The sequence below is a fragment of the Phragmites australis genome, chromosome 4 (assembly GCF_958298935.1).
Source record: "Phragmites australis chromosome 4, lpPhrAust1.1, whole genome shotgun sequence".
Lineage (NCBI taxonomy): Eukaryota > Viridiplantae > Streptophyta > Magnoliopsida > Poales > Poaceae > Phragmites > Phragmites australis.
In genome coordinates, this window is record NC_084924.1 from 30,582,131 (window position 1) to 30,599,134 (window position 17,004).

Consider the following 17,004-nt stretch of genomic DNA (forward strand, 5'->3'; position numbering starts at 1 on the left):
GCCCTCCTGATCAGCCCCACCATCCCAACCATCCAAAGAGGCAGCACCCACCTATTCCCCCCTCTCTCTCCCTCAGCTCACTCTCTCCGCTCACTTTGTCGCAGTTATTTGAAAGCCTTCATTTTCTGGTACATGTTCATGACCCAAACTTTATCAAAAAATCTTCTTTCTGGAGTGATAGATTTGCTTGAATTCTAAAGTTGAAAGTACAAGTCCAACTAATAGGTATAAAGTAATTACAATAATTGAATTTTTTTTCTCTACTATATAAAATACGATATATTTTTGCGTCATCTCTTTCCCTACACTCCTCTTATCTAATAACAATCTCTAAAATTCGAATACTTTATCCATTTTTATCATCCACCTTCGTCCTTCAGCCTCCCTGCCTCGTTATCAGATATAGATATATGATCTGTTTTACTAATAAAAATAAATAAAGAAATTAAGAAAAAAATTAGTGAATAATCTTCTTATTTTTTAAATCTTATTTAATCAAACTATGATATCACTCTCAACGTATTTATACGGTGACACTCTCATATCGTATCCATATTTTTATATCATAAGATTGTTATTAATATTATCGTATCTAATATTTATATTTTTATTGTAATATATGAGTAGTTTGCTAGTAAGAAAAAAAAACCGGGAGGAGCCTGACTAGTGCAGTGCTGTCAAAATAGAAGAATAGATGGTCCCAGACGTGAAACCGCCATTGCTTTCCTTCCCTTTCCCAGCGTGCGTTGTCGTCGTCTGCCCTGCCGAGCCCGAGCCCGGAAAAGGTTACAGCAAACGCCCCACAGCCTCGTCCAGCCCAACCAAAGCAATTAAAAAGCCGGAGGAGGAGAAGGGAAGGGAAGGTGGGGGAAACCAGAAGCGATCAGAGCGAAAGCAAGTTTGCTGCTTCGTCTACCCGAATCCCCTCTCCCTCTCTCCTTGCGGTGATTTGGGTCGCTCGCGCTCTCCGCCCATGGACCAGCTCGTCAATTTCATCATCCGCCCGCCCAGGTGAGCTCCCCCGCCGCCTCGATTCGGATGGTGTGGATTTGGATCTGGGCCGCGCCGGCTCGAGGCTTCTCCTCTGTCTCTGCCCTCTTCGGGTTGTACGGCCCCGGCAGTCGAATCGGATTCGCGGGTGGCAGTCAGCGGGTTGTGCTCGCGGCCGCGTAGTTCAGGTGGATTCCTGTTTTTTTTAATGTTTATACGTGGTAGTGGTAATGGTAGTGGTAATGTGTAGGTACGGGGCTTGCAATTCGGTTCGTTGGAGTGGTCAGAGCTTGGTGCTTGGGGTTGGTGTTGCTCCGAGTGTAACTGTGTACGCTACTGGATTAGGATGCTCTGGTAAACACGACCTTTTCTTATTGGGTTCAGCTTAGCGGTGGTTTGGTGAGCTCGCAGTCATAGGATTCCTGTTTTCTTATGATTGAAGTGTAGGTACAGACATTGTTCATACTTTTTGGTGAGCTTGGTGGAGTTCAAATAGTCCATCGAACTTGTTGAGAGATGGTCGTATTTTATGAGAATATTGTTAATGTGTAGTTAGCATCGAAAACATATGTGTTACACTGGCATACTTGATACTTTCCAATAAAATAAGCTCTCATATGCTTGTTCCTCATGTTCAAATCTTACATTACAAGTGATATTGAATGCATGCCTGTCGATATGGCATTGCTCTCATGTCCTTGTTAACGTGGCATTCATGCTCTTATTCTTGCCAGTTATGACTTCTTCATTAGGGCTTCCATTTCAACTAAACTACTCTTCTTAAATTCAACTATCACTAGAGTCCCCTTTACCATGAATAGACAAGTTATTATTATTGTTTTTCTAACTATTCAATCTATGACAACATGCCGCAATGATTCTTTGAGTAACTTACTGCTATTGGAGTCACTGATGTTCGTGCTACTTCGTTGCATGACAGAGCTGACTACAGTCCTAATGATGATTTATTGGAGCAGGAGTTTATGTTGAAGGGAAGATGGTTTCACAGGAAGGATTTAGAGGTTATATGTTTTATACATTATGCAATATGACCACAACTGGCTAACATCAACCTGTTCTCTACTATTAATTTTGTTGTGATAAACACCAAACGAAAGAAAATATTAAATGTTGAATTCATTGTCGCAAAAAAGAAAAAGAGAAGAGATCGAGCTATTTGCCGTGTTGCCATGTTCTCTGCTTGAAAATTGGGAGCAGGTCTTACCTCTATTGTGAACACACACACACACACACACACACGGCGAGGCTATTCTGCGCCTATACGCAGTTGCTATTCGCACTGCGCACATCCCCTAGTTACAACCTGAAACACTGTGAGTTACAACTTGTTATTCGCACTGCGCACATCCCCCAGTTACAACCCGAAACACTATGAGTTACAACTTGTTAGGTAGACCAGTTACAACTTCACATCCAGAAATGCATAATTGCAACATGAGAAGCTAACATTGTGAGTTACAACTTGTTAGGTAGACCAGTTACAACTTCACATCCATAAATGCATAATTGCAATACGAGAAGCTAACACTGTGAGTTACAACTTGTTATTCGTACTGCGCACATCTCCTAGTTACAATCCGAAACACTGTGAGTTACAACCCGGAACGCTGTGAGTTACAACTTGTGAGATGTGCGCAAACATGAACTACAGTGAGCATACCTGCAGAATATACATACAATATATAATTTTATAAAATACATCACATGTTTATTAAGAAAAAAGAATTAGATGTATTGGGCTGTCATTTTAGGACCCATCCGGCCCATCCAACAGCCCATCTACAACCCTACCTAATACCCTCTCTCCACTCGCCCGTCGCTTCTCACCCGATCACCCGGCCACCTCTCCTCCTGATCACCCCAGCCACCGTCGCCGCCTCTCCTCCTTCTCGCTCCTGCCGCCTCTGCCTCCGCCTCTGTCTCCGTACCGGAGAGGAAGGGCCATAGCGGCGGGCAGGCGGCGGCTGACAGGAAGGGGGCGGCGGCGCAGCGCGCTTGTGCTCCTCTTTGTTGAGGTGGAGAGGAGGGGCGGCGGCGGCGCAGCACACTTGTGCTCCTCTTTGTTGCGGCGGAGAGGAGGGGCGGCCGCGGCGTGGCACGCCTGTGCTCCTCTCTTCTGCTGGGGCGGCAATGAGGAGGGGCAGCGGCGGATCCCCGTACTGTACGTGTCCTGGACGATACGCATATGTGAGACGTATCTGTGCAACTTAGGTGGTCGGTGGATGAGAAATTTATATGAGTCGTTTTCTTTATTTTATTTGCTATTTAAATGCCGCATAATGTTTGTCACATCTTTTAGTATTATTTTGAGTTGCTGTTTTCCTGGTATACTGTAATCTCTACCCCAACACTGACTTAAAGTTTTCACGATATTATTCGATGACATATTTTACCGATAGTGAACAGAGATCTAAGCTTATGAAGATAATCTAGGGTTCTTCAGTTCACCATGATTTTGTGATTAAATATGTGTAGAATTTCTTTTTCAGGTCATAAATGGTCAGGGCAAGAAATTGCAATGCAGTCACTACATGCCTGCTGTGATTCCTGAAGAGAAAATTCTTCCTTGTGTCATATACTGTCATGGAAACAGGTAGGGCATATGTATGTGTACATGCTATCTTATTGCTTAATGTGCATTGGTTTTTCAGTTCTGGCAAATTGCCTTTCCACCTATAACTAATATGAAGCTCACTAGCTCTGTCCTTACATAATTTTGTTTATGATATTCTGTTCTGTTGACTAGGCATTAATTGATTTGCATTGTTTATTTTCCAGTGGATGCAGAGCTGATGGTAGTGAAGCCGCTATTATTCTTCTACCATCAAACATTACAGTCTTTACACTGGACTTTTCAGGGTCTGGACTCTCTGAAGGAGATCATGTCACCTTAGGCTGGAATGAAGTGAGTTCTCGTGCTTTTAGAAGATAAAGTCAAAACTTGTTCTTTTTCCAAGACTTGAGGTTGCCTGTTTAGTTTTGCATTCAACATTAGCAGAAATTTGATCAGGCAAGTTGAGAAATGAATAGTGTGAAATATTATGGTATTTATTTTATGTTTTCGTTCAGAAGTAAATAATCTGGAAAAACATTATAACTGTCAAATGGGCAGCTATTGTCTTGGTGAAATGGCGTAGGAGACTAATCAAAGCTATAGAGCATTCTTAGCATGGAATCAGTCCTTTTTTGACATCTGAGTATCTGACTGATTAGCATGTTGATGTCTGCTAATTGTAACCTCCCTTGTCCCCTTTGTTTTGCACTCTTATTTTCTGAATTTACTTGTCTTAGTCACAGCATATTTTCATGAATGAAGCAAATGTCTTCTGCATGGAGGCGCCTAATTTGAATGCTTTTGTTGCTATCGAAGAGCACCCTGCTGATGAAATATCTTTCGTTTTTACAGAGAGAAGATCTGAAAGCTGTTGTTAATTACTTGCGGACAGATGGGAATGTATCTTGCATTGCTTTGTGGGGTCGGTCAATGGGTGCTGTCACAAGGTATGCTCATTGTGTTCAAACAAATCTGACCATGAACGAGTAAATTACAATAACACAGCGTTCAGTTTAGTACAGTCATAGGATTTATGTATTCCAAAATTTAGCCATTAATAGAGGTTGGAAATATGATAGACGTGTTTGTCCAGAAGTGCCCAGTTGTCCATGGATCGAAACCTGGCCTGGTCATCATTCCCCAAAGAAGATTTATTTCTTCACTAATCATCGAGAAAAACGGGGGAAATTACCGGAACTTGTTCCGCAGCAGGGATTTGTTGCCAATGACAAAGAGAACAAGTGGCACATCTGCGTCTGGGTCACGCCAGCTTAGCGGGTGGCTGGTGGTGTGAAAATCCCTATTCATGTTTTTTTTTTAAAAAAAAATTGTACCTGACATTTATCATCCTTTAAAACATTGATACATAATAATATTGCTTGTGTGCCCCTCCTCTCCATGTGTGTTTGCACACAACCCTTGCCATACACCATTATTATCTCTAATTTTAGCTTTATTCACTCTTTATCTCGTATCATTATTATTTTCAGTCTAATGTACGGAGCAGATGATCCATCAATTGCTGGAATGGTTCTCGATAGTCCATTCTCCAACTTGGTTGACTTGATGATGGAGCTAGTGGATACTTACAAATATCCACTGCCAAAATTCACGGTAAGCATCATTTGATGATCAGGGCTTGACACTTGTTACTTTTAATGTGGCAATGGGATTGTTGGCCCAGGCACTAGTGGTAGCTAGTGTTTGCTTTCACATAAGTGGCATCACCATCATGTCCTGCATAAACACCTAATGATACCACTTCTATGTGTGAGCAATTGAGTATAAATACTTGAACCCTCCTATTGGAACCATGCATGACCTGTGCAATCTCATACTCCATTTATTATGCCCTGCATCAACTAGTATTAGTTCCAGGGACTTGTTACTGCCCACCCTTGTGTTTACTGCCCTGATTCAGAATTCGTGACTTCTGGGTTTTGTTAACTGCAATTGTACATCAGTTTCTCTTGACTTCTGTATTAATTTTATTTGGGAAAAATGCAAACCCCCCCCCCCCCCCACAAAAGTCACTTGGATTTTGACTTCCCCCCCCCCCCCCCAAAGTTGTTTTGTTGCAAAAAAACCCCCCAAAGGTTTGGTTTTTGTTGCAAAAACACCCCAAAAATTCAAAAAAATTAAAAAAATCACAAAAAATTCTAAAAAAAACTAGAGACAATTCTAAGACCTTTTGTGAATTTTTTTTTCAAAAATAATATCCTTTGCATCATATTTCATGGAGAGGAAGTTTGAAAAAAAAGAAAAAGGTGCAGCTCTTTTATTAATTCGAGTTAAATGCATAGTTAATTATTTACTAACCCAAAAATCATGAAACTAATTTTTTTAGTCTTCTTACATGATCCTCTATCTTCTAAAAATACATGCAATCTTGAAATAGTTATTGTAACATGCAGGATTGAGTAAATGTGTTGTAGATAGATTAATTCATAACTAATCCATAACACCCCCAAAATTAGTGAAACCACTTTTATTAGTTTAATTAAACAATTATTTGTGTAGGAAAAATAATGGTAGACATGAGGACATGACAAAGTTAAAATAACATGAGTTAATAAATGAGCTGTACATTTTTCTTTTTTTTTCCAAACTTCCTCTGCATGAAATATGATGCAAAGGATATTATTTTTGAAAAAAAAAATTCACAGAAGGTCTTAGAATTGTTTCTAGTTTTTTTAGATTTTTTTATTTTTTTGAATTTTTGGGGGGTTTTTTGCAACAAAGTCAAACTTTTGAGGGGTTTTTTTTGCAACAAAACAACTTCTGGGGGGAAAGTCAAAATCCAAGTGACTTTTTGGGAGGGGGGGGGGGGGTGTTTTGCATTTTTCCCATTTTATTTTCCTCTCTCTTGCTCTCTATATATGTATGTTTGTTTATGCATACTTCCATAGTTCCATTCAGTAGATTCCATCTTACTGGTTGTGCTGCTTCTGTTTGTTCCTTAGGTCAAACTTGCAATACAGCATATGAGAAAGATCGTCAAGCGAAAAGCCAATTTTGACATCATGGATCTTGATACTATTCAGGTTTATTAGAATCATAATCTGAAGTTATATACTTGTATTAAATATTAAAAAAATTCCTGTTGTACCCATGATTTACATGTTCTTATATATATATTTTAAATCCTTTACTTCGCTTTAACTTTTCCTGTGTTGCTATCATAGACTATCTTTAACCTTTTCATTTGGGTCAGTGTGTCGCACTTTATTTTCTTCTTTTCATTTGAACTTCCTTAATTTTTAGTTCTACATTTTTGTTATTCTTTGCTCTTTTGCAAATGATGTAAGTTGCTTTTTGCTGCTAGGAGATTTCTCAAGCCATTTTTTGGTTGTTCCATGACTGCTAGATTGGCATCATATGCACGCCTTCTCCATTTTTCCCCGTGTTTTTCCCCTCCCCCATGACCTCTTGAGTAAACAATTGCAAATTGAAGCACTGTAAGAAACAGGGGAACTATGCAGGCCTTTTCTTTTGCGGAAAATAAATGCATTTTCTTTCACTGATAGCCAACTACACTATGGCAAGCTTATTTGAAAGGTGTTGCAACATATCATTGGAATTCCTATCTCTGGCTCTGTTTTGATGGCACGCTAATATGTATTAACTACCTGAAATGTAACATTGCAGGTAGCAAAACGATGTTTCGTTCCTGCTTTGTTTGGACATGCTACTGAGGATGATTTTATTCTTCCCCATCATTCAGACAAAATCTATGAATCATATGTTGTAAGTTTCCATCTTTCCCTTCAATGTGGAGCACAATTACTTTTGTTCATAAAGTAACATATGGTTGTTCCAAATGTATCTGCAGGGTGACAAAAACATCATCAAATTTGACGGGGACCACAATTCACCACGCCCTCAATTCTATTTTGACTCGATAACAATATTTTTTCATAATGTGCTAAACCCTCCTGATGTCCCTGAGGATCATTATTTCCTGACACCACATGGCAGCCTTGGCCAGGTATTACGGAATAATATTCCTTGATAGTTGATTATTATGTTGGCTTTACTTACCTTAGGTTCTGCTGATAGGGTCATTGGGATCCAGAACAAGACATAGAATATAGGTTTGCTCAGTCACCTACAGGTATGATTTACAAACGTTGGTTTCCATTTAGTTTTGCCGCGCCAATCAATAGCAAGAACTTATGTGTTTTTTTCAGGGACAACCCGTGCAACTACCACAGAAGATGCCATTGCGCAGTTGCGTTCTAGAAGGCTCATGAGCAGAATGGAAGTGGGTGTTATAATTGGTTGAGACTCTGATTTCTTAAATAAACACTAAAGAGCAAATCCAGAATTATAAACTAATTTACTTCCTTCGTTTCAAATTGTTTTGACCAAATGCGCATAACTAGTCATCTTTGGATAAGATGTGACTAAAATGCCTCTCAATAATATCTCAAGCATAGATAACACCATAGCAGGGTGTTGTGGAGGGGATGGCTAAGAGCCTAAGAGAGCTATTTTGGGAAAATATGCTTGGGGAATTTCAAAGCACCTAATATTGTGAGCATAACTTTTTGTCAAAAGTGTCAAGCATTTGAAAATGGATGTAGCCCAATGTTTGTCCTAGCAGTCTTATCTCTTTCATGGGGCAGCAAACATTGTTCGTTTTCTTATAATTGTTTTGCAGGTCCCATCTGGTGCCACCACAGAAGGCACAACTGAAAGAACTGAGGTATTTCTTGGTGCTGTTTTTTTCTCTTCTTTTATGACCAAGTGTTCTTTTAGGACCATATCTTTGCTGATCGCTCCTAATGTATCACCTATCTTAATTCCACTTTCTTTGTAATATCTAAATCTCATTTTCTGTTCTGTGTATCTTTTGTGACTGGCTCTGAATTTGCTATGTTCGAAGAACCATTCACTTGAGCCGTTGTCATTTTACTTTATGAAATGTATATCATATAATGAGTATTTGGTGCACTTGATAAGAGAATTAATCCATAATATAGAATTTTGGGTGTCATTTTGTTTGGAATTGCAATTATAATCACATGGGCGTTACAGCATCTGGGGATTAACAATACGGTAGCCATTTAATCTGGATAATGGTATACCAAGTACATCTGGTTCAAGAATGTGGGGATTAACAATGCGATAACCCTTGGAAGTATTGGTATTACAACAGAGGTATATTTACAGTTTGTGTGTCATTACGGCACACCTGTGGTGAACGATAACTTTTGTACGACAATTCACGTGTTGTCAGAATGCACAAATCAAACTCTACCAAATGATACCTTGCTAGACAAAAGAGTGTGAAATGTTGCACCTAGTTTTTTGTACTTTAGTCCAATGCGCAATACATAAAATACACTTCTTTAGCTCTATGTCAGACTAAATATTTTTTTCTTTCAATATTGTATTTTTCTGATAAATTAATTTCAGTGACAATGCTTTGATCTGTATGTCTTAAATGCTAATCATAACAAGCTTACAGAAGATTACACTCGTTGAGCATGACCACATAGATTCTTATCCAGTTGCTGTTTGAACAGGGAATTGATAGTGATGTTGGTCCCTCCTCATCTAGCGTATCTACTGCAACTCCTCCCAATGGCCGCAACGGAAGGCTGCTCACCCCAACTTCTGATGATGGCGAATATGTGGAGTACTCGTTTGATAGTTTATCAGATATGCCTTACACTGTGGAAGATGAAGATAGAGTAAGTTATAGCTTAAAATCCTTCAGCATTCAGAGTCATAATTATGACTATGTTGCACAATCTTTTGTACTGTCCTAGGACCTTTTAATAGTTCAACAGAGAGTAAAAATAGGATCTGGGGCTGGGTGCCTGGGCCCTGGGTCACAGGTTAAAAGATAAGGTTGTCAGGTTGTAGGTGTTGTGACTTTGGAGCTGATTAGTATTGATTGCTTGAATGTAACAAGATTAATTTTTTAATGTGGCGACTGGAAGATAGGAAACAACCTTGACCTGGTAACAGTAAGTTCTTAGTAATCTTCGATTGAGTGATGACAGTACACATTGGGATTTTATACCATAAGCTTGACTGCACTGTCAGTTTTGTGGGGAGCTTTGATGGTAGTGCTTTTTCTGTGGTACCACGCTACACACCTCATGCATGTAGTTACACAAATCAATGTCTTAGGGACTACAAGGATGAATGCTAATTTATGTTGAATCTGCTTCTATTTTCTAAGATTCATCCTTTTATGTTTTGAAACTTCTCGGCGGTGAATCTCACTTTGCTGTGCTGAAATGCAGATGCTGATGCAAGCAATTCTTGAATCCCTGAAGGACTTTGAACTGTCAAATACAAAAAATGCATCTGATGCTTCATCCAAAGAAAATAATGCCGTAAAAGATTGCAATGGCATGTCTGGTGCGGCATTGGAGCCAGATGCATCCTCCGTGTTGGCATGTGCCACTGATGCTCCTGGCAAGCATATAACAGTCTGCACCAGTGAAACAAAATCTGCTGAAGTGCAAAGTGCAGATAACCACACTGTAAATAACGCTGCTTCTGTCGGTGCTTCTGAAGAGCCCCAGGCGTCAATACAGATCACCAACGGGAAGCCTGCCTCGGTAGAATCCCAGGAAACAACTCAGAACGTCAATGGGGAGGATGGCACAAGAGCAACTCTGGTCGTTCAAAAGAGCCGGACCGGTGGCCTGATAGATGGTTTGACACAAAAATGGGGTTCCTTCTTCAAGAACAATGACTGATACGAGCAGAATACACTATGACTCCGTTGACAATACGTGTTCTTATGTTAATAGTCAGAGTTGCTTGCCTTTGGCTGATGCCCAGCTTGATTGGTTTTACTTGTAAAATGGAAAGGAAACACAATACACAAGTGGTTTCAGGATGTTCGTGTATATATATCTATAGAACAAGGAAGCGTCTCCACACTACTTTGCTTCTGGCGAATTGGCAAGCCCTTATTCTTGCTAATGTGGTGTTATATAATTGGAAAGCTGATTATTTTGTAGTTGTATTTGTGATTTTTTAATTAGCATTATTTTTAGTGAAGGGTAGTGCCTCGCAATGCGGGGTTGATTTCTCTTGCACATACGTGGGTATCTGGTCATGTTAGTCTTTGTGTTCATGTCAGCGATGCCTAGAAGAAATTTTTGTATTTATTTTTTGAAAAAGGATAATGTTCTCTTCTACATCTTAGGTTCTATTTGGCAGGACTCTAGCTTTATCTTAGATTTTATAGAATAAAATAAAGTAGTTTAGTTTTATCTTATATTTTGTAGAATAAAATAAAATGGTTTGAGCCTATAGTTTTGTCTATAATTAAAATAAGATGGCTCACACACTCGGTGTACCAAGGTCATGGATTTTTGAGCTAAAAATACCGAGCTATGAGAATTGGAGCGGGAGCTATTTGACAGCGACATGATTTATTGATTCGTGTGGGGCAGGCCTGACCGCCTGAGAGAGTTCATCGGCCGTGCCTGACTGACGGGATGGGACCGATCACCTTCCCGGCGGTTCGTGGCTCGGCGGTCCGTGTAGCTCCGACGACGTAAGAGTACGCGGAGCGTCTAGCTGCTCGCCGACAGGTCCATGGACGAGCGTGCTTCCAATTCTTCTCCGGCAGGCAGCGTGAGGCGTGGCTGCGCTGTCCATCAGTAAGGCTGTCCTCCCCGTTCTCACCGAGCCCGCCGTCCGCGCTGCACGCGATCGCCGTCGACGCGCACGCGGTGCCAGCCGCGGAGGTCCAAGGCGCCAACCAGAACCGCACCGCGCGGCGCCGCGCCACCTCACCCGTGATGCTCGCTCGCGGTGTCGGCATCTTGTTCCAAATGGTGGGTGCGCATTAGGCTCGAATCGCGCGCGCGCGCGCGCGCTGGATTTGGACCCAACCGAACCCCACCTCGTTCCGTCCACCGCTCTCGGCTCGCGATTGCAAGTGGAACGGGCCGGCCCACGCCCACCCGTTCCATCGCCCCTCTGCGCCGGCTCGACTCTACTCGACTCGCTCTCCCTCGGCTCGGCTCACCGCCGACGGAGGACGGCGAGGCTCCCCGCTCCCTCCCGTCTCCATTGCCGTGAGGTCGTTGCCGAGCAGGAGCGCAACACCGCAGCGGCCTGGACCCGCAGGTCGCCGGCTGCGTTTCCTTCCGAGTGCCGCCGCCGCCCCGCCCTGTGACGAGTGTCGGAGACCTCGGGTTCGACACGGGGAAGGGAGGTCGCTGCCGACACGATGAGCGCCTCCACCACCTCGATCCCCGCGGCGGTATTGCTGCCACACACTCTTTCTCCCCCTCCCCTCCCTCCCCACCTCGCTGTGCGCGCGCGCGCGCCCGCGCTAACCCGTCCGGTGATCCGCGCGTGCTTCTACACTTATTTTTATGATTAGATATGTTGTTGCTGAGTTATCAAAATGTGCAGGCCATTTTTGGACCCGATAGCTTCTATATTCGATAAACTTCTTTGTGGGCGAACTCAAAGGCCTGAAGCTACAGGCCAGGCATTGGATGGCTCACAGTTCCCTGGTTCAGGCTCCATTGAAGCAAACAGGAGGAGGTACGAATATCCTTTTACCTCGTCTTCCTATCTAGTCAATGAGTGAGACCATCGATATCGGTGACCACACGCTTTCAATGCAGGATTTACTGCACTTTCATAGCCATAGCCTATTTCGCTGTTTGTCGTGCACCCTGCGCAGCTGAAAATGCTGTACTCCTAAGCAACTCGCTCATGTCGCTAGCTTTGTTCTTACTGTGGAGCTTGAGCCTCTTAAACAATCCGACAATATTGGGTTCTATTGGCATCTCATTTGACCAGCTGGCTAACTGTTGTTCATTCGCTGCAGAGAAAGGGGTCAAAGGGCACTGGAGCAAAGATTGGCAGAAAAGCTGGCTGCAGTCAGGAGCTCGGAGGGCACGCCCCAGCCGCAGCAGTAGCAGGAGGAGGAGGGTGCTTCTGATAAAGTCTGAGCCCTCGTTTCAGTTGGTGGAATCCGCAGCCAGCATTGTGCTGTCAGGAGATTCTTCTGTGAGTTGGGACATCACATGATATGTTTTCCTTTTTTTTTCACTATCATCATGTAGCCTCGCTGCAACCTGTAGCCAGCCCTGCTCCTAGTATTTTTGCGCGCGTCATCGTGTGCGTGAGACTCTGAATGGTGCAGTAGTTCACAGGCACGACTCACGTATGTCTGAACTAATTGTTGTAAGGGTCCTGGGTTTCTATTTTTAGATTTTTTTAAAAAATTATGTTTTTGATTTATTTAAAAAATTATTTTTAAAAATAGAATGTTAGCTTCTATAATAAATTTTTGATTTCTCATAAAAGTCTCTCGACAAACTTTCTTAACTTTAATTTATTTTTCTCAGAAATCACTTCTCTACAACTCTATTTATAAGTTAGAAGCCACTTCTCTAAAACTATTTGTTCTGAAGATATTTATACATAACTCTATTTGTTCTCACATCTAACAACAGTAGAAACAGAATAAAAGTAGAAAATAAACAGGGGCTAAAACACCGAGCAGTTTTCAGGCCTGGCCATTTCATGTGCGATCTGACTAAAACGTTACCTGTCAAACGACTCTCCCTTGTGCGGCCTTGCCTAAACTGTTATTTATCGAAGCGCTCTCTCTCTCTCTCTCTCTCTCTCTCTCTCTCTCTCTCTCTCTCTCTCTCTCTCTCTCTCTCTGTTAGTTATGCGATCCAACCAACCTAAAAACGTCTTATCAGAAGCCTTCAGGATCTGACCAGAAAATGTTGAAAGATTCATAGCGATCCATGAGTGGGAAGGTCTGACCAGAGGCGTTGAGGATATGAAGAGCATGGACGAAAAATCATGAACACAATAAGCAAAAGCACAAACCTTGGCTCAAATTACAATGCTTCAACAATGTTACATAGCTTGCAGTGATATGTCGTGTTTTTTAACAGAATGAGAAAAAAATGGCAAACCATACGAGGGCAGTATAGGTAAGAAGGTGCTCTAGTCAACCTCTACTTACACAAATGGAAACCAAGCACAGAAAGCGTGAAGGTGAAAAGCATACACAAAATCACTACAAACAAGCACGGACGTCTAGATGTTACAACTGAATACTTTTGCAAGCGCCTACTTCTGCAAGTGGGAGATGGATGGGAGGGTATGAGATCTAATTCTCAAGGGCCTTCTGGATGTCCTTCTGCAAATTCGAAACCAATGCATAAGAAAATACTGCATCCCAAAGTGAGTGAGTGTGTGTGTGTGTGTGTGTGTGTGTGTGTGTGTGAGAGAGAGAGAGAGAGAGAGAGAGAGAGACCTCAATTGACAATGGAGCAGTCGTAGTTGAGTATCTCTCGATAACCTTTCCATTCTTGTCGACAAGAAACTTGGTAAAATTCCATTTGATTCTTGACCCAAACAAACCAGGTTTGCTGGCTTTCAGAAACTTGTAAACTGGCGCAGCATCCGGCCCATTTACACGCACCTGCAAATTGAAGCTTCAAAAAGTGATCACCATTCTTAATAAAACAACTAGTTTGCATGTTTACGAGTCTATCCAAAATATGCCATTCCGATAAATTTTCACCACAGCTGATTAGCTGTATTGTAAGTCGGTAAGATACATATGCAGATTACCTCTTTAAATATGCTTGTGCAAACTAAAAATGTTGTCTGATTATGCCAAACAAAAACCAAACAAACAATGCCTCTCCATATTCGATTTTGTTTTCAACACATGAACTCAGTTCCCAAATTGATGCATATTTTATCACATGACCTCTTCATACTGTTTCAGTGTTTGTCACCATCTAGAAATCAGCGTGAAGAATATATAGATATCGAACTAGCTACCAAGAACAAGAGACTAGAATTCAGCATTCCTTAATCTTAGAAAAAGTCAAAAAGTATAAAAAACTTCTCAACAAGCAAATAGTAGGTCTGACAAAGAGTTCCTACCTTCTGAAAAACTGGGTATTCAGCTTTAAATCTGGTGCAAGCAAAGTCTTTAATCTGCTCAGCAGTTCCTGGCTCTTGTCGTAAGAACTGGTTGCAGGGGAAAGCTAATATCTCAAAATCTGGTAATTTTGGAAGTGAAGTCAGTTTCTGTTATATCTAGAGAAGAACAATAGAGTATTCAACAGTTCAATGGAATAACACACGCAAATTGAATCAAATTATGTATGTAAGGTTGCAGGAGGCAATTGGTTTGATAGCCATATACTGAACTCACAACAAAATAAATTCCATAACAGGGCTTAGTACTTAATGCATAAGTAAAAATCTATCACTAGCATTCTCAATGTCATTTAAACTCCTTGCAGTTTTGATTTATTTTTGCTGAACAGTGCCCATATAAAGTAAATCACATTTGGCAACGTGCAATTCTAAAGAAAAAAATAGCCACTGGCCAGGAAAATGTTAGGTGGCTGATAACTAACGCCATGCTTTCATTCAATTTTGGGAGTTGTTCAAGACATTTTGGGGAAACAATCCTCATGGAAGCAAATATCTTTATAGGAAAACAAAGTTTTTGCTGCCTTCTTTTAAAACCTTTCATTCATCTTCAAAAGGTGTCTAGAAGTTAGAACCAGTATCCATGCAAAAAAAAAAAGTTATCCAAGTGGCCCCTCAAATTGCGCTTGTATTGGAAAATCTATATTATCAAAAGAAGTGCCAAACGGCACACACCTGCTGTGACACCGCGTGTGGCATGCACGCTCAGCTATTCAAATATTTCTCAAAAGAAAATTGGGACAAATTGATCCTTACTCATCTTAAAATTTATCAAGTCTAATCCTCTCAAAATAGTTCCAATACAAAGAGGGACTATGATGGTTGACAGAATTGATGACTCCTGAATGCAGTTATAGGCACACCAGAAATTGAAAGATCAAACATACATCACTGCTCCCATTGGATAAGCCCTAACATGGTGGACTCATATGCATTTAGTACAGGCCACTCACTACCTATGCGTTCACCCACAAATGGACCTACGACCATACATGTGGAAGAACACAATGTTTCCAAGCAATCAGCAGATATGGCTACTGCTAAACAAAGATTTGGACTTTAGTATGGGTGCTGTCTGCCCAACAAGGTCAAGTCGCCCTCAGCCTCAGGGAAAGACTAATCATACACTTCTTTCAGGTGAAAAATTAAATTAGGTGGTTCTTCGAAACTCCACTTAAAAACAAAGACAACAACCACTACTCCGACAAGCGTCAATATGCACTTCTCCAATTGGAACAATCGAACTAGAACCCTTGTTCAATCGTTTGTACACGGTAATATCCACAAAGATTCATAAATTTGGACGATAAACAAACACAGCACAGGCCAAGAACAGAAGCAAAGCACTGACTGACCTTTGTCCCTGTACTTCTGATAAAGCTCCGCCAGCTGCGTGTAATTGGTCTCCGTGAAGCCGCTGACGGCATCAAGAACACCAACCATTTCAGCATCTCACAGGCCAAGAGAACACCCAAAAAAGCTACCAACTGGTAGGGGAAGAGATGATACCATTTTGAGGCGACGTTAACAACGAGGAGAACCTTGCCCTTGTAGGTCTCCAGGCTCACCTCCTTGCCGTTGCAATCCTGCTCCGGAAAAGGAAAATTCCCCGAAGAAAAGTTTTACAAAAATCGGCAAACAAACAAAAGGATCACGCAACGAAACGTGATTCCCCGAGGGGGATCGCCGCACCTTGACGGTGAATTCGTGTATGGAGGTCTCCGGCACGGACTCGGCCGCCCCCATCTCTCCGCGGCTCCTCCTTCCCTTCCCCTCCCTCCCGGCCAGAGCTCTCTCGAATCCTGTTTCTTGATTTGATTCTTTTCCTCGAGTTCTTTTCTTCTCCCCCGACAGGAAGACGAGAGAAGCGTGTGTTTATTTATAGCGGGATCAGATCATCAGCGCGCCGGGCGTGGGGCCCGCGCGGCAGTGGCACAGGCTGTCGCCTGTCGGGCCGCCTCCGTCGACGGGGCTGGCAAGGAAGGAACGACTTTTTGGACGGCCCGGTCCCCCGGCCAGCATTTATGTGACGGTACAAACCCTGCCTGCCTTAGCTCATGGGGAATGCTGCTGTCCAGGTAATTGTGGAAACTGCAAAAACTTGGAAATTACATTGAGATGGAAAAGTAGGTACTCCGTACTAACTTTGATTATGCATATTTATAAGATCATGATTTTTACCAGAGTCATTTCAAGACCGATATACTTGTACTATTTGTGTATGTTGATTCTTAGTATTTATAGCGATTTCAAGGGAGGCATTGCCTTAAACCAAAAATCAAAGGAACTTTTATGTGAAGTTTTAGCTAATATGTTTTCCTGTACACGATAAGAATGTTTCTCATGAAGTAATTTGAGGCAATTCTCTTATCCAAATAGTCTAAGAAAAAACATCCAATCCGAACAATCTATGTAGGAAATATGACTTGGAATTCCCAGGGTCCTGAACTTATTCCCTGTTTCAA

General features: G+C 41.8%; 2 protein-coding genes and 1 long non-coding RNA gene across 8 annotated transcripts; 2 read left to right on the forward strand and 1 right to left on the reverse strand.

Moving 5' to 3' along the window:
• Nucleotides 1-769: 769 nt before the first annotated feature.
• LOC133916068 (uncharacterized) lies at nucleotides 770-10,632 on the forward strand. 6 transcript variants are annotated; one of them, XM_062359559.1, is made up of 15 exons: nucleotides 770-1,011; nucleotides 1,241-1,344; nucleotides 1,931-2,012; nucleotides 3,501-3,604; nucleotides 3,790-3,916; nucleotides 4,418-4,512; nucleotides 5,056-5,179; nucleotides 6,529-6,609; nucleotides 7,214-7,312; nucleotides 7,398-7,553; nucleotides 7,625-7,679; nucleotides 7,756-7,829; nucleotides 8,229-8,273; nucleotides 9,097-9,264; nucleotides 9,826-10,632. In XM_062359559.1, exons 3-15 carry the CDS (start codon nucleotides 1,974-1,976, stop codon nucleotides 10,285-10,287), a joined length of 1,629 nt encoding a protein of 542 aa, XP_062215543.1. In that variant the 5' UTR covers nucleotides 770-1,011; nucleotides 1,241-1,344; nucleotides 1,931-1,973; the 3' UTR covers nucleotides 10,288-10,632. The 6 variants fall into 6 exon arrangements, with proteins under 6 accessions (XP_062215543.1, XP_062215545.1, XP_062215546.1 ...); XM_062359561.1 differs by lacking the exon at nucleotides 1,241-1,344 and having other exon boundaries at nucleotides 1,968-2,012; XM_062359558.1 differs by lacking the exon at nucleotides 1,241-1,344 and having other exon boundaries at nucleotides 772-1,011.
• Nucleotides 10,633-11,309: 677 nt separating this feature from the next.
• On the forward strand, nucleotides 11,310-12,750 carry LOC133914318 (uncharacterized). The gene is made up of 3 exons (XR_009909228.1): nucleotides 11,310-11,810; nucleotides 11,966-12,100; nucleotides 12,390-12,750. It is a non-coding gene; the product is annotated as an uncharacterized LOC133914318 (long non-coding RNA).
• A 647-nt stretch (nucleotides 12,751-13,397) lies between these two features.
• On the reverse strand, nucleotides 13,398-16,401 carry LOC133916069 (probable glutathione peroxidase 4). Its single transcript, XM_062359565.1, has 6 exons — nucleotides 16,232-16,401; nucleotides 16,049-16,125; nucleotides 15,895-15,956; nucleotides 14,483-14,601; nucleotides 13,842-14,009; nucleotides 13,398-13,724 (listed from the first exon to the last, which is right to left on the reverse strand). The coding sequence occupies exons 1-6, from the start codon at nucleotides 16,283-16,285 to the stop codon at nucleotides 13,695-13,697; spliced, it is 510 nt and encodes a 169-aa protein (XP_062215549.1). The 5' UTR covers nucleotides 16,286-16,401; the 3' UTR covers nucleotides 13,398-13,694.
• Between the last annotated feature and the right edge of the window lie 603 nt (nucleotides 16,402-17,004).

Excerpts from the sequence above, each read along its gene's own strand:
- LOC133916068 (XM_062359558.1), top strand. The coding sequence starts at position 974 with ATGGACCAGCTCGTCAATTTCATCATCCGCCCGCCCAG. Across the intron at positions 4,513-5,055 it reads TCAATGGGTGCTGTCACAAG|TCTAATGTACGGAGCAGATG; the intron begins GTATGCTCATTG and ends TATTATTTTCAG. Across the intron at positions 7,830-8,228 it reads GGCTCATGAGCAGAATGGAA|GTCCCATCTGGTGCCACCAC; the intron begins GTGGGTGTTATA and ends ATTGTTTTGCAG.
- LOC133916069 (XM_062359565.1), bottom strand. The coding sequence starts at position 16,285 with ATGGGGGCGGCCGAGTCCGTGCCGGAGACCTCCATACACGAATTCACC. Across the intron at positions 15,957-16,048 it reads GTTAACGTCGCCTCAAAATG|CGGCTTCACGGAGACCAATT; the intron begins GTATCATCTCTT and ends TGATGCCGTCAG. Across the intron at positions 14,010-14,482 it reads AATACCCAGTTTTTCAGAAG|GTGCGTGTAAATGGGCCGGA; the intron begins GTAGGAACTCTT and ends TTCAATTTGCAG.